The sequence below is a fragment of the Rhinichthys klamathensis genome, unplaced genomic scaffold (genome assembly GCF_029890125.1).
Source record: "Rhinichthys klamathensis goyatoka isolate OS25496 unplaced genomic scaffold, OSU_Roscu_1.1 h1tg000323l_1, whole genome shotgun sequence".
Taxonomy (NCBI): Eukaryota; Metazoa; Chordata; class Actinopteri; order Cypriniformes; family Leuciscidae; genus Rhinichthys; species Rhinichthys klamathensis.
Window position 1 is genome coordinate 1,579,516 of NW_026606839.1, and position 15,544 is coordinate 1,595,059.

Sequence of the window (15,544 nt, forward strand, 5' to 3'; positions counted from 1 at the left end):
AGCAGATATTTTGTGCGCAGGTAGGCTACTAGCAAAAGGGCAATTCACATTTCACCGACAGACGCCGACTAACGCAGACAATCCAGTGCGACACTTCTCAGACATTCATCGACCAGACAGGCACCGATTCAGCGCATTCAATTGCTGAAAACAAGCACAGACAGACGGAAACAGACTCTGACAGATCCAACAAGTGTCCAAGTGTCTGTTGCCGTCTGTCGGTACAGTGTGAATTGCCCTTAATATGATCAAACCTCAATGCATCACAGTTTGTTTTGTTCCACGTCATGTTTATTAGTGTAAAAATGTAAAGTCGGCAGGCATCTAATACATTTGTCATTCAAGTATTGTGCAAATTTAATGCAACAATGGCGCTGCAAACTTCACATACTTTCGAAAATACAGCATTTAGTTGATGCTGATTTATTGTCACAGTTGTAAACACACCGGCGTTCTTCTTCCATAAGGGGGGTTTATTTTAGGTATTAAAGAAATATATATTTGCGGTATAAGTTCCAAAAACATCTCAATATATTTTTACAGCTCCTTTCTCAGGAGCTATGCCAAGGTCGATTTTGGCCTGTCTACTTAATATTCATGAGCCTCTCTTCTGATTGGCCTGTTGTTTTCTGAGTGACGTACGGCCAGGCCAACCACAGGTAACTAGGGTCATGTATGCTGGAGCCATAGACAGTATAAGAAATGGACAGAGCCATCTCATTGGAACTCAGTTGAGACAGTTGAAGGCCATTTTTAGCGATTTTTGAGCACTTCCGTTCCTGACGCGCAGACTCAAACCGACTCAAACTAAGCTTGATGACGTGAGCAACCTGTCTGACAAACGTTAATCTTCTAGTAGCTGTGCGTGAAAATGGCCAACGTTAATCTTGCAGAGACGGGGAACTTGAGCAAAGAGTTCATTGGCGTGAGTGAGCAGGAGTAAGTATTCCGTTGCTTTTATGGACTCGTTATCTATGGGCTTCTCCCTTGACGGGACGTCCCCCCGATTGCCTGCGAGCTTCTCCTCCTGTCTGTACGGTAATTTCTGTACAGCGCGACAGAGAGTCGAGTGGTTATGACGCAATCGTTAGCCTATTTTTACTAAATCTGTTTCTACGGGGCCATAATGTAACATAGAAGGTAATGGAGCCCTTTATACATTGTCGTGTTTCTTTAGGAATAAATAATGGACAAATGGAGTCTTTAAACGCCTCAGATGTAAAGTTATTCGCTGTCAAATTGACGCCAAAATGAATGGGAGTCAATGGAAATGCTAACGCAAGTAAAGTTCTGCTACAACATGGCGGCACCAAGGGGGTAATACATCGACCGGAAGTTGAAGCCGGCCGGGTACCGCCATCTTGTAGCAGAACTTCACTTGGGTTAGCATTTCCATTGACTCCCATTCATTTTGGCTTGGTGAGGCTCACAAGTAAGGTAAATAAAACACCTGTAATGATGGTGATTTGTTAGTATAGCATAAACATTCACAAAGTACCACTGTTAATTTAACATAAAAGCAAGCATAGGCTACTACGTGCGCTCCCTTAATAATTCCTAAAAACCTGATATCTCAACTCATCGCGATCTCACAAAGCTCCGTTATTATCAATGAAGCTGACTGCACAATACATCTTTCATAATGTCAACACTTCGTTTGTTATATAATCATGAGGATTTGCCAGCAAGCAGAATTCAGCACTGAACAAAAACTCAGTTTTGAGCGGTGAGTGGATTCTGTCTTAAATGCTTCTCATTGGCCATTCAAGAAATCAACACATAGCCTATGTCTGTGATTGGCTACATCGCTCAACAGCGCAAACATGTTATAAATAGAAACTAGTTCTTCTGGCCTGTAAATCGTTCTTGTTGCTTTTGTGCAACATATGAATAACAATTTATTTGTTTTTAGATGTTTTGTTTTTAGATATTTCTATTTTGCGGGAGTCCCGCGAATCGTTTTATTCTCCCGTAACCCGCACACACACGACACGAGTAACGTTACCTTACACACGCACTCGGCCATAGTCTCCATTGTGTGCATTTGTCTGTGGATTGACTGTTTTGAAACATATATGGTAGTTACATAACCCCTAGACTTCTATTATCATGAAAAAAGCCAGGAAATTTCATTTTTGACAACATGGGACCTTTAACAGATGAAACTTTGAAACTCAAACTCCAACGGTCCGTGGGAGTGACGTCTGAGGCTGAGACTAGCCGAGATCAAACCAACAACCTTCTCACATTCAGAGAGTCTCAGGTGCTTTCTTTGTGAACGTCCACCTTTGAACATCGATCATAATCCACACCCTGTAAACACAGCTGTGAACGACTGTTTTCGTGTTGATCCAGCTTGTGTGTGGCTCACGATTATAACATGTTGGATTATTATACAAATAAACTATGGTTCACTTATTTGCTTATATCAGTTACAGTATAAGACCTCAAAGAGTTAATCCACTGAACTTTTCTTCACATATTACACAGGGTATAATGACATGAATAATATTTTAAATTCATAAAGGTCATTTCAGGAACGAGTGCCTTTTCCATTTTAAACTGATTTTTAAAGTAATGTCTTACTCTGTTTTAAGCATTCAATCAGAAAGAAAATTATGTAAGTGTTAATAAATTGCTTTGTACCATTTCTAATACATTTACATAAAAAAAGACAAAATGCTTGCTTATTTTTTATATATTGTTTTCATTAAAATGTGCATTTTTGCAAATACAGGAAAAGATGGAAACACAGGGATAAAGTACAGGATTTTTGTTGATGTGTTTTGCATCAGATTTTCATTATGATTAAAGTATTTTTTGCATATACACCATAGTTCAAAAGATTTTTTAATGCTTTAGAAAGAAGTCTCTTGCTCGCCAATGCTGCATTTATTTGATCAGCAATACAGTAAAACAGTAATATTGCAAAATATTCGTAGAATTTAAAAGAACAGTTTTCTAGCGTAATATATTTTAAAATATAATTTATTCTTGTGATGCAAAGCTGAATTTCCAGCATCATTACTCCAGTCTTCAGTGTCACATGATCCTTCAGAAATCATTCTAATGTGATGATTTGCTGCCCAAGAAACATTTATGATTAATGTTGAAATCAGTTTTTGCAGCTTCATATTTTTGTAGAAACTGTGATAAAAATTTTCTTTGTCAAAAGGTCAAACGAACAGCATTTATTTAAAATAGAGATCTTGGCACCCATTTCAAATAATGACCCATGAGAATGCCCTCATATGTAGATCAATATGTGATTAAATAAAGTGTGCAATGAGTGTGATTATCCCAAATAACTGCAATCAAATTACATAATAATTGTGACAGACCCAGCTCTCGCTCTCTGAAATAGCACTGTGTGTGTGAAACTTCCCTTTTCTCCTGCATCTGTTTATGTAATCACTCTCTCCTCTCTTTCTGCCCTTCTGCCATCTCACATTCTCTCGTTCTCTGATCTCCAGAGGGACAGTGACATTAATGCCACATGTGACATCATCACGAACCTTCTGTAACCACAGAAACGGAGCAAAAACAACACGGATCGCCTCTCTGTAACACAATCCAGCACAACAAACAAACTAGAAAAAGTCAATATATATACGTGTTCTTAAAGTCAGCATGCATTTAAAATTGAACCTATATACACCTCCTAACTCCCTTTAAGCAACATTTATTGTCAAAGATTCATCAGTGCACATTAATGCAAAGAATAAAAGTGTTTCTCTATGTGACAGGCAATCGAAGAAGAGCTGGAAAACGGGAGGACATGATGACATCAGCAAAAAAGAAAGTTGAGCCTGTCTTAGTTTTTGTTCTCATTAAATATCCTGTTTTATTCGGAAATATGCCACAGTATGGAAGTAATATAACAATATAGTCATTTTATGAGGACTTTAAAGCCGTTTCTAAGAGATTTTTTTTTATTACCACACATAAAATGGTAAAATGTATTATTATTTCACAATTCTGACATTTTTTCTCACACTTGCAGGTTTATATCTTGCAATTCTGACTTTTTTTTTCTTAGAAGTTAAAGATATAAACTCGCAATTGCGAGAAAAAGTCAGAATTGAAAGATAAAATCACAATTGACAGAAAAAAGTCAGATTTGCGCATTTATATCTTACAATTTTGACTTTTTTCTTAGAATTGAAGGATATAAACTTGCGATTGTGAATTATAAAGTTAGAACTGCAAGATATAAACCTAATTGCGAGAAAAAATGTCACAATTGCACATTCATATCTCAAAATTTTGATTTTTTTTTCTTAGAATTGGAAGTATAACCTCGCAATTCTGAGAAAAAAAATCTGAATTGTGAGGAAAAAAAGTCGCAATCACCTTTTTTTTGTATTCCCTTGCAGAAACAAGCTTCCATACTTGACAGACAACTGAAACACGTGTCCGAAGAAATAACTCGTACTTCTTTGACAGAAAACTTGTTGTCAATCATTTTGCACCTTCAGGTTTGCTGACATTGGATTTGCTGCAATAGGTGGGATTTTGGAGAGTTGAAGTTGTAGTCAAAGAGATTGGGATGAACTAGTTGTGTGTGTGAGTGTGTCTGGCCCTATAAACAGCTTCTTTCATGTCTGTTTGAGAGGTGTACAAAGAGCACAGCTGCTTTGGCACATCTCTAAACCTGAACATTTACACACATACACACTTTTATCTCACTGCCATCACCCCGTCTCATCTCACCCACACAAAACAGCTTAAAGCCGAGCAACAACACACACTCTTACTCACAGTTTCATCACACACTTCAATAGACCGACACTGTATGAACTAGAGGTAGAGTGGGAAAACCCAATGAGAGGAGACAAAAAGACACACAAGAAAAAAAATATGGGAAAATCACTTAATTCCTCACCGTCTGACACAAAGAAGAGAATAATCACAAAAATATCTTATTTACTGCAATGAGAGTTTTCTGCTTCTCAGATGTTTCTCCTGACAGAAAAGCTCCAGTAATCTCACACTCGTCTCCTCGAGAGTTTCAGAACAGATCTCAACAAGGTCTCAAATGTGCTCAGATCTGCCAAGATAGCAGCCTGGATGCCAGCCGAACTTACCCCCGCCCACAACATTTGAGGATGGGAAGTTCGCTCTGGGCTTTATACGATGATGGACAGATGATCAACCGTAACGTAATCATCCACGTCCCCAAAGAGCGCTTGGGTTGAATTCGCTTACAACAAAGATGGCCGCCGCTGGAGAATTGAGATGTGTAGATTCAGCCATCGCGTCTGTTCTAGAAGATATCGACAGCGCATTCATTTTAAAAGAGGAACAGAGAACCGCGATCAAGGCATTTGCCGATCCAATTGAGCGTAGAGGCATTTTCTTTCCTGGTTCGGTTGAAACACGGCCCATAATCACAGCCCAATGGAGCAGTATCAGACTCATATGCTGACTAGAATCTGAGTATGACGACGTCAGGCTGCCAAAATAGTGGAAAAACATATTTTGTCATGACTTAATGATCATATCATTTAATTTTTATAGTGATCTATTGAAGAACGACCTCTGAGAAATCAAGTGTGCATCATGTAGATACATCTCATCATGAAAGGATCAACATTATTAGTTGTAGCAGACAACATCTGAATCCAACAGACACCAACTGGGAACCTTCATTTAGCTGGTCAATGACAATCAGGTAATATCTGCAAATAGATTCTGCTTAATAGAATTCAATTTCATTCAATTCAATTACCCCACTTGGATGTGAGCGTTGTGAACCAATTTTCTTAATATTAGTGCTAGCGGGGTGCTGTATTGTTCAGTGGCACACGCTAAGAAAGTCTCATTCCCTGCATCCAGACGTCTCCTGTTATGTGTGTGCAAAAGTGCATTCATAAATGAAAAAGGAATAACATACCACCATCTTGTTGAGGGAGACCCAGCAGTCTGATGGGAAGTCTTGCAGCATTGGCACCAGAAACTGCAGGCACCCGTCCCAGTGGCACAGCAACAACATCATCGCTATCAGGTTAATGATGCGCATCACTGCGCTCGCCAGGTCATACGTCATGTGGAAGATCTGCGAGGGCACAATCACAACACAGCATTAGCAAAAGTTTGTCTTATAAAAGTTATGTAAAAAAAAAAAAAAAGGATCCAGGAAGCCTGTTTGAAAACATTATTTTTGTAATTCCGTTTGGTGCCACTAGAGACAGAAATTACACACTTTACTATGAAGAAATAGGGAAGAAAATGGAAACGCTGCATTAACATTAGCATTTATTAATTGTCTTTTTTAATTATCTACATATATATACACACATATACAGTGAACACACCCATGCTAAAGTTGACTAAAAAGATGAATAAAAAGTCCTCTTTTGGAAATCGATCTTAATGCCTTAATTAAGAAAATTAGGAAAAATCCAACCTTTAAGGACACCAATTTTCTTTGTGAATAATGTGTTGTAAATAAATAAATGTTCTTCCTTAAAATACATGGTGCATAAGTCAGGACACCCCTGTGTTGAATTCCCATAGAGGCAGGCAGATTTGTATTTTTAAAGGCCAGTTGTTTAATGGATCCAGGACACTATGCATCCTGATAAAGTTCCCTTGGCCTTTGTGAATAAAAAAAGCCCTAAATCATCACACACCCTTCACCATACCCAGAGTTTTCCATAAGATCATCTCTCAATGCAAATCAAACCAGCTTTAGGCTAACTGAAATACAACCATGCCAATCTCTAGGTATCACTTATGCTGAGCACTGTAATAACACACATAAAATGACTTTTTATTTCACAATTCTGACATTTTTTCTCACAATTGCAGGTTTATATCTTGCAATTTTGACTTTTTTTTCTTAGAAGTTAAAGATATAGGTAACACTTTACTTGAAGGGGTGTACATAAGACTGACATGACACCTTCATAACCATGACATGACATATGTCATGAATATGAAGTAGGGTTTATGCATATTTATGACAACTGTCATTAAGTGTATTTCGCTCAATAATGACATTTTGAATGCAAATTTGACATTGTTTAAGATGTCTTTGTTATGACACCTTGACATAAACCATAACATCATAACCTGTCAGTGTCTTTGTCATGACAACTTGACATTAAATTAAGTTAAACTGTCATGTGGTTGGTTTTGACATTGGCTGTCATAAGGCCATTATAACTGTGTCATGAATATTTTTCGTGACCTCAACTACAGTGGTACAAATTGAATTTGTCATTAAACAGTTATAATGGCTTCATGACAGCCAATGTCAAAACCAACCACATGACAGTTTAATGTAATGTTAACCAATAAAGCTAAGTGGTTTCTTAAGTTTGATAATTAATCTGCTATGTTTATGACAGGTTGTGTTGTCTTAGTAATGTCAAGTTGTCATGACAAAGACACTGACAGGTTATGATGTTATGGTTTATGTCAAGGTGTCATAACAAAGACATCTCAAACAATGTCATATTTGCATTAAAAATGTCATAATTGAGCGAATGACACTTAATGACAGTTGTCACAAACATGCATAAAACTTCCTTCATATTCATAACATGTGTCATATCATAATTATGAAGGTGTCATGTTAGTCTTATGCACACCCCTTCAAGTAAAGTGTTACCAAGATATAAACTCGCAATAGCCAGAAACAGACAGAATTGAAAGAAAAATGTCAGAATTGTGAAATTATATCTCACAATTTTGATTTTTGTTTCTTAGAATTGAAAGATATAAACTCTCAGTTGTGAGTTATAAAGTCCGAATTGCTAAATACAAACTAGCAATTCTGAGAGAAAAAATTCATAATTGTGAGAAATGAGTTATATATATATAAATATATAAATATATATATAGGCTACAGTACAGTATGTACACATTACACACATATATATATACACACAGTCTGTGTGTGTGTGTGTGTGTGTGTGTGTGTGTGTGTGTGTGTGTGTGTGTGTGTGTGTGTGTGTGTGTGTGTGTGTGTGACGACTGAACCGATCAAACACACCATCTTCACAACCCCTCACCCAGACACTCAGAGATGTCTTGCTCTTGCTCACCTCATACTCATCAGAAAAGTACAGGCTACAACAAACAGACATGCAGTCCCATACAAATGCAATTCTCTCCACTGATCCATTCACAAGTCTGTCTAATGAACGAACATGCATTTCCCCCACGACATTTTGTGTATTATTACTTTTTGTATAGTGTCTGTTTATATTGTATAGTGTTTCGCATGCCTGAGGATAGAAGAACTACTAGTTAATGTCTGGGTGGAGGTGTCTCCTATCAAAATACCGGTAGTCATCATTTAATGACTCACACTTTGGTGGAAATCACCTTCTCATAGAATGCAGTGTGTGTATGTTATATAAATGGACACAAACTGCCAGCTTACTCCAATCATGCAAATGAGTCGGCTTTCAAACAAAGGAACTTTCCCGCTTGAGAATTGCACCTTTCTCATTGGTCAAGCCAAAACTCGAAGGTGTAAACTCGCGCTCGATCAATCCAATGGCGGTATTCGATGAGCACGGAAGGTCTCTGCGAACCCGAACATTAGGAAAATAGCCTACGTGAAGCTGTAGGACATGAGACGGGACCCCAAATTTGGACTACCGGTACCATTTTGAGGGATTAAATTTCTTTTTGATTTTCATGAAGGTACACATCTCTAGTGTTGGAAAATGTGTGATAGCATCCGATCCATGGTAGCTTTCATTAGAAATCAACACTTATATCATCCTACCTCAAGGTAAGGTGTTCAGTGACTACAAGAGAGAAAAATGTATCCTTTTATCATTTTAAAAATTTATTTTAAAAAAATTATAATTTTTTTATTATAAAAATTTATAAAATTTCATAAAATTTTATTAAAAAAATTATAAAATTTAAAATGTATTTAAAGATAAATAAATTCATTATTCCTTTTTCTTGACATATGTTTGGAAATCGTCCTCCGTAACCAAAAACTACCTTGAATCTAATGCTATCACACATTTTTCAAATACAGGGTCATATACCTACACAAAAATCACCATGCGGTTTAATCCCTCAAAATGGTACCAATCAACCCTCTGTCTCACGGCCTACTGGGAGTCTAGCGGACTCCAGCCTCACGGGCTCATCTGAGGTACAGAAAAGGCCCTGATCTTCTAGTTGCATTTCATTATATAGCCAGACCTCATTTCATAAACATTAGTTTACAGTGGAATTTTACTGCGATCAACCTCCCAGACTTACTGGGGATGGAAGTTCACCATTTGCTAACAGTGGGAATTTGCATTCAGGAATTTACACCTTTTGGTGGTAGGACCATGCCTAGAGACCACATTCCTTTGTGTGCCAGTTATCCCTAAACCCTTAAAAGCCTTATTACCTTTTGTTTTACTTATTTGGAAATAGGACACTTGTACCAGTCGCAATGAGACATTTCAAATAATACTAAACACATGTATAAAACTGTATGATAGTTGTTCAAATTAAAACCATATAGATCCTTATGTGAGTTTGGGTGATCTCTGTAAGATCGGGGGATGCGGGGAAGAAGTGTGTGGAGACAGTTCAAATGTTAATTTACAGCAAGGTCCTTCGTCACCAGTGTTTCCAGTCTTACAAAGGTGTGACCTGTTATTTTTCTGTGGCCACAGAAAATATACTTTCTGAGAGTTTATAGACTATTAATACTGGGTGTTCGCTGGACGAACAGATTCATTGATTGTAATATTAATTCAGCTATACGGGAAGTTAATTCGATTAACTGATCCAAATATTTATAATGAATTATAACAAGTTATAATTCATTATTTATATTTCCCTTGTGAGCTAATTTGCTACAGATGTGATATATATAATATACATAAATGTTTATAAAAATAGCATCTTTAAATGCTATATATTTTTAATGTAAACAACTTTGGTACATGTTTTAAATGTGCTTTACTTGACAAATGAAGGTTAAACTTTACTGTACAAATGTTCTCCTTTGTGAAAAATGATATATATCCGTATTACAGTATTTGTTCTTTCTGGGTCTTGGTTGTCGAGAGGGTTTGTCTAAAGCCCAGCAGCAGCTACACACCGATCCTCCTGAGTTTACTTAGTGAAACGAGTACGCTACTTTGTGAGCAGCTAATCAGACCTTTGTGAACAAATGCACCCAAAGGTCTCATTCTCGTCTCTCTCTCTCTCTCTCTTCCTGTTTTCCATTACAGATCTTTTCATCTATATTTTTCATCTTTCACCTCTCTGCAGAATTTCAAAGCAAATAAACAGACGAAGCAGCGTGTATCATCATCATAGACTCACTTCAAGAGAAATCTCCATGTACCATTTAGCTATAATTGTCAAGTAATCCCATTTTGGAAATGTGTTCACCATTATAAGTAAGAGCACCTATGATCTAGAGAAAGTTCTGATGGAGAAGATTGCAATGTGTAAAAACAACACAACATTACATACTGTAACATAACATAACATAACAACATGACATATAACATAAAACATAATATAACATGACACATAACTTAACACAACATAACACAACACATAACATGACACATAACATAAAACATAACATGGAACATAACATAACATAAAACATAACATAACAACACATAACATAAAACAACAAAAAATAACACAACGTGTCAACAACATAGTATAACACATTACATAAGATAAAATAAAACAACACAACATAACATACTGTAACAACATAACATACTGTAACATAACAAATGAACACACAACATAACAACATGCCACATAACAAAACAACGTGAAACAACACGTAACAACATAAAACAACACATAACATAACATAAAACAACACAACATAAAACAACACATAACATAACATAAAACAACACATAACAACATAAAACAACATAAAACAACACATAACAACATAAAACAACACATAACACAACTCAACATAACATAACAACATAAAGCAACACAACATAACATACTGTAACATAACAAATGAACACACAACATAACAACATGCCACATAACAAAACATAACATAACACATAGGCCCACCTTAACATAACATAACAACATAAAACGTACTCGGTTACTAACGTAACCTCGGTTCTCTCTAGAGAGGGAACGAGTACTGCGTAATAGCTTTACGCTAGGGGAAAAACTCTTTTCCACGAGATATTGAAGCCAAAAATTATCCTTAATTTTTTATTAATGTAAAACGCTTTGCAGCAGCAAGCAGACATAGGCGAAACAGCTCGCGCGCCTATTGGTTGCTCTTGCGGCAAATGCAGCAGCCTATCGAGAGAGACTCTGCGTGACGTAATGACCAATGGGGGCAATTCGCGCCCATATCGTCACGTCCCGCCAGAAAGGGCGTGGTCTCACCCTATAAATATGCTCGTTAGGCTGGTACAAGCTGGTTTTTATCGCTGAAGCGAACCAGAGCGTATTCCAAGCACGGCAAGATACGCAGTACTCGTTCCCTCTCTAGAGAGAACCGAGGTTACGTTAGTAACCGAGTACGTTCTCTTACGAGAGTATCTCTCGTACTGCGTAATAGCTTTACGCTAGGGGAACACAATGCAACACGCCATGCGTACAGGGATCCAACACCAAAGTCCCAAGGGCCGAAGCCCAGGGCTCATGTAGTGCACAATCACCATAAACTCACATAGAGTGGAGGAAGAGAGGCTGGAAGCGTCATTCCCTATAAAAAAGCACCCAGCGGGGCTATCATATGACAATAAAACGCGCAGCCAGGGTGAAAGCTTTCAGCCTGAACTGGGTGGCCATACGTGTGTCAATACTCATGGGGCTGCAGTAAACTCAGCATCTGGGCAGATAGCACTGAATTTTAGACCGCCAAAAGCTTAGCTTGTAAGGCGGGTACCTCCAGGTTATAGTATTTTATAAATGTAGACGGCGAGGCCCAGCCCGCGGCCGTACAGATATCTTGCAGGGAAACCCCGCTCGACCAAGCCCACGAAGAGGCCACGCCTCTCGTGGAGTGCGCTCTGACACCCAAGGGGCACTGTAGGCCCTTTGCAGAGTAAGCGAGCGCAATGGCATCCACTATCCATCTGGATAGGCTCTGTTTTGAGGCGGCGAGTCCCTTGGAACGCCCGCAAAACAAAACGAAAAGCTGCTCCGTCTGTCTGAAAACAGACGAGCGTGACACAAAAGCTCTCAATGCCCTGACGGGGCAAAGGAGACCCTTCGTCCTCCTCCTCACTGAGAACCGGAAGGGCGGACAGGGAAATTACCTGGGCCCTAAACGGTGTATTGAGGGATTTCGGGACATACCCGTGCTTAGGTTTGAGAATGACCTTCGAGTCATTAGGTCGAAACTCCATACACGACGCGCTTACTGAAAACGCCTGCAAGTCCCCTATGCGCTTCACTGAAGCGAGAGCCATGAGAAACACTGTTTTGAACGACAGGTGTTTCATGTCCACCAGCTGGATTGGCTCGAACGGGGCGCCTTTCATGGCCTCCAGGACCGTGGAAAGGTCCCACGTCGGGACTGAAGGGGGCCTGGGAGGGTTCAGCCTCCGAGCTCCCCTAAGGAAACGCACGACTAAGTCGTTTTTCCCCAGCGACTGGCCAGACACCGGTTTTGCAAACGTTGCTATGGCCGCCACATATACTTTGAGCGTGGATGGGGTCCTGCCCTTATCCAGTAGCTCTTGAAGGAAGGAAGCACTTCCGAAACCCCGCATTCCGTAGGTGATAAGCTCTGGGCTTGACACCATGCAGAGAAAACAGACCATTTCGAGGAGTAGAGCCGCCTGGTAGACGGAGCTCTAGCCTGCGCGATCGTGTTTAACACTCCTTCTGGGAGGCTAGCGGGTACCCGTTGATGGCCCATGCGTGCAGGGACCACTAGGGGTGTGCCGGTTTCAGAATTGGTGATGACGGTTATGACGTGAGTCAAATGTGACGGTTCATAACATAACCATCGTCGGGGGGGGGGGGGGGGGGGGGTTGGGGGGGGGGGTTTGAATAACTGTTCGTCTGTTATAGGACAACTTAGTTTGAATAAACAAGCAGACACTGATTAGCTACTGGCGTTTATTTAACATGAACAGCAAGACAACTAGAAGTGAATATGCTTTCCATTAAATGTATCACACAGTAAACAAATCCTTAACTAACAAAACAAACAAACGTTGCAATGAACGTGCTTTTTTTTTTAATAAGTCACACACAGTAACAAAACCTTAACGAAAAAACTTTGGAATGAACTTTGCCATTTAGACGCGCAAACTGCGTGCCGGTGCGGTGAGACGCCTTCATGCTCGGGCAGATTCGGCTTGAAGTCTATGATTCGGACGCGGCGCCGCGCGCGCTGTTACAAAAAAAAAGCCGTGCACACAGCCCATAGATACGGTAAACACACAGCCAAGCCAACTGGGGTCTTGCCGGTCTTGCGCACCGAACGCGTCATTTTTGCCGCGCGCACCTTCGCGCTCGTGCGGACGCGTCGAGTATAAACAAGGCTTTAAGGGGCTTTCACACAGGACGCGGAATGCGCTGCGCTGGCCGCTGGGTTCAGCGTTGCCCTTCAGATACAACGCGATTTGCGCTGCGCTATGCCAGAGCAAAGTAGGCGGAGTTTTCAAAAACCTTTTAAGCGGGAGTTCTATTTGTCAGTAATAAGGTTAGTTATTTTGATTGTTGTTCCTCCTTTCGGTCAGCAGTAAACTATGTATCTGTCCCGTGCTAAGAAGCGAGCGATATCGCACTAGTCCTGCTAATGAGAAGAAATCAACATCATGAGCTCAGTTCTTTCTTAGAATAAAACATTTATTCAAACATTAAAGCTGACACAAAGGAACAAATTATATATATATTAAAATACACCTGACATGCCAACTTGAATGGAGATATGTCTCCATGACACAGCTTTTCTGCCGATGTCCCTATACGACCTTAAACTTGTATCATAGAGCTCAGGAAATTCCGATACACACAGTACTAGCCGTTCATCCATTTTGATTTCCGTGTTTGTTTGGATGTCCCGTTTCTATTGGCCGCGCTGATAATCGTCACAGAGCGCAGCGGCAAAAGTTAAACTATTTTGAACTTTGACCGCGGCGTGCGCGCGAGCAAGTCAATGGTGCGCACCGCTGCGCTTGCGCTTTGCTCGACGCAGCAACAAAACGTCTTCGCGCGGCGCAAGCCATTGAAATGAATGGGTTTCATAGCGCAGCGCAGCGCTTTCCGCGTCCTGTGTGAAAGGCCCATTACTCCGTGTCAGCGCGCGCTCTGATCGGTAAAGGTGCACAGACCTCTCCCGAATCATCTCCAGCAGTAGCAGCCTCCGTTTCCCTCTTAAGCTGATATTAGTATTTAAACATTCTCTATGATAAAAAATGTTTGTAAAAAATATTTTAATAGCACGGTTTTGGCGGTTATAGAGTTCTAATGACGGTGTTCAACTATAACCGTCGGTCTCACGGTTATATAATAACCGTCACACCCCTAGGGACCACAACTCCGGGCGAGGGTGCCAAATCGAGCCCTCCGCCTGAGAGAGGAGGTCTCTCCTCAATGGTACAGGCCATGGGGCAGTGCTGGTCAGCTGCATCGGGGCAGGGAACCACGTCTGGTTTGTCCAGAGCGGAGCTACGAGCAGCACTGGGCAACCGTTCTCCCTGATTCGTTCCAACACCTGAGGCAGGAGCGAGACAGGAGGAAAAGCATATAGGGGGCAGCGGGGCCAAACATGAGCCAGCGCGTCCTTGCTTTTCGAGAAAAACTCCGGGCAATGAGCGTTTTCGTGGGAAGCGAATAGGTCCACCTGTGCTCTGCCGAACATTTTCCACAGCAGCTGGACCGTCTGCGGGTGCAGCGACCATTCCCCTGCTGGAACATTGTTCCTGGACAGTCTGTCTGGTCCCACATTCAGGTGACCAGGCACGTGCGCTGCTCTCAGTGAGAGCAGGCCGTGCTGAGCCCAGACCAGGAGGCGTTCCGTCAGCCTGTGAAGGTTTCGTGACCTGAGGCCGCCCTGGCGATTTATGTATGCCACCACTGACATGTTGTCCGACCGGACCAAGACGTGGTGGCCTGTTACCTGGGGACAAAAACGCCGTAGCGCTTTGTCGACTGCTATCATCTCCAAGCAGTTTATGTGAAGGAGCTTTTCCCGTTCTGACCACAGGCCAGCTAGCGGTCTGCCCTCGAGCAGCGCTCCCCACCCCGAGGTGGAGGCGTCCGTAGACACCACCTTCACACTCGAAGCGGTCCCCAGACTCACACCTGACTGATACCAGTCGGTTATTTTCCAAGGTTCCAGAGCTGAAACACACTGTAGGTTGACCCTGAGGCGAAACAGACCCGCTGTCCATGCCCTGGGTGGAACCTGCGCTTTCAGCCACATCTGCAGTGGGCGCATGCGAAGCAAGCCCCACTGGAGTACAGAGGCCGCTGAGGCCATCAGCCCCAGCATTTTCTGAAACCTTTTGAGCGGAACTATCGAGCCGTGGCGGAAGGATTTCGCGACGCGCTGAATATTTACTCCGCGCTCTGGTGACAGGCGTGCCATCATGGA

General features: G+C 41.0%; 2 protein-coding genes across 2 annotated transcripts in view; both read right to left on the bottom strand.

Moving 5' to 3' along the window:
- Window positions 1-15,544, bottom strand: part of hsd11b1lb (hydroxysteroid (11-beta) dehydrogenase 1-like b) — a 173,576-nt gene that overhangs the window by 147,946 nt on the left and 10,086 nt on the right. The gene's annotated exons all lie outside the window — the stretch shown is intronic.
- Window positions 1-15,544, bottom strand: part of LOC130105580 (potassium/sodium hyperpolarization-activated cyclic nucleotide-gated channel 2-like) — an 81,580-nt gene that overhangs the window by 45,250 nt on the left and 20,786 nt on the right. Inside the window, exon 3 of the mRNA XM_056271635.1 lies at window positions 5,897-6,058. Coding sequence (XP_056127610.1) covers window positions 5,897-6,058 — 162 coding nt within the window. The remainder of the gene's footprint in view (window positions 1-5,896; window positions 6,059-15,544) is intronic.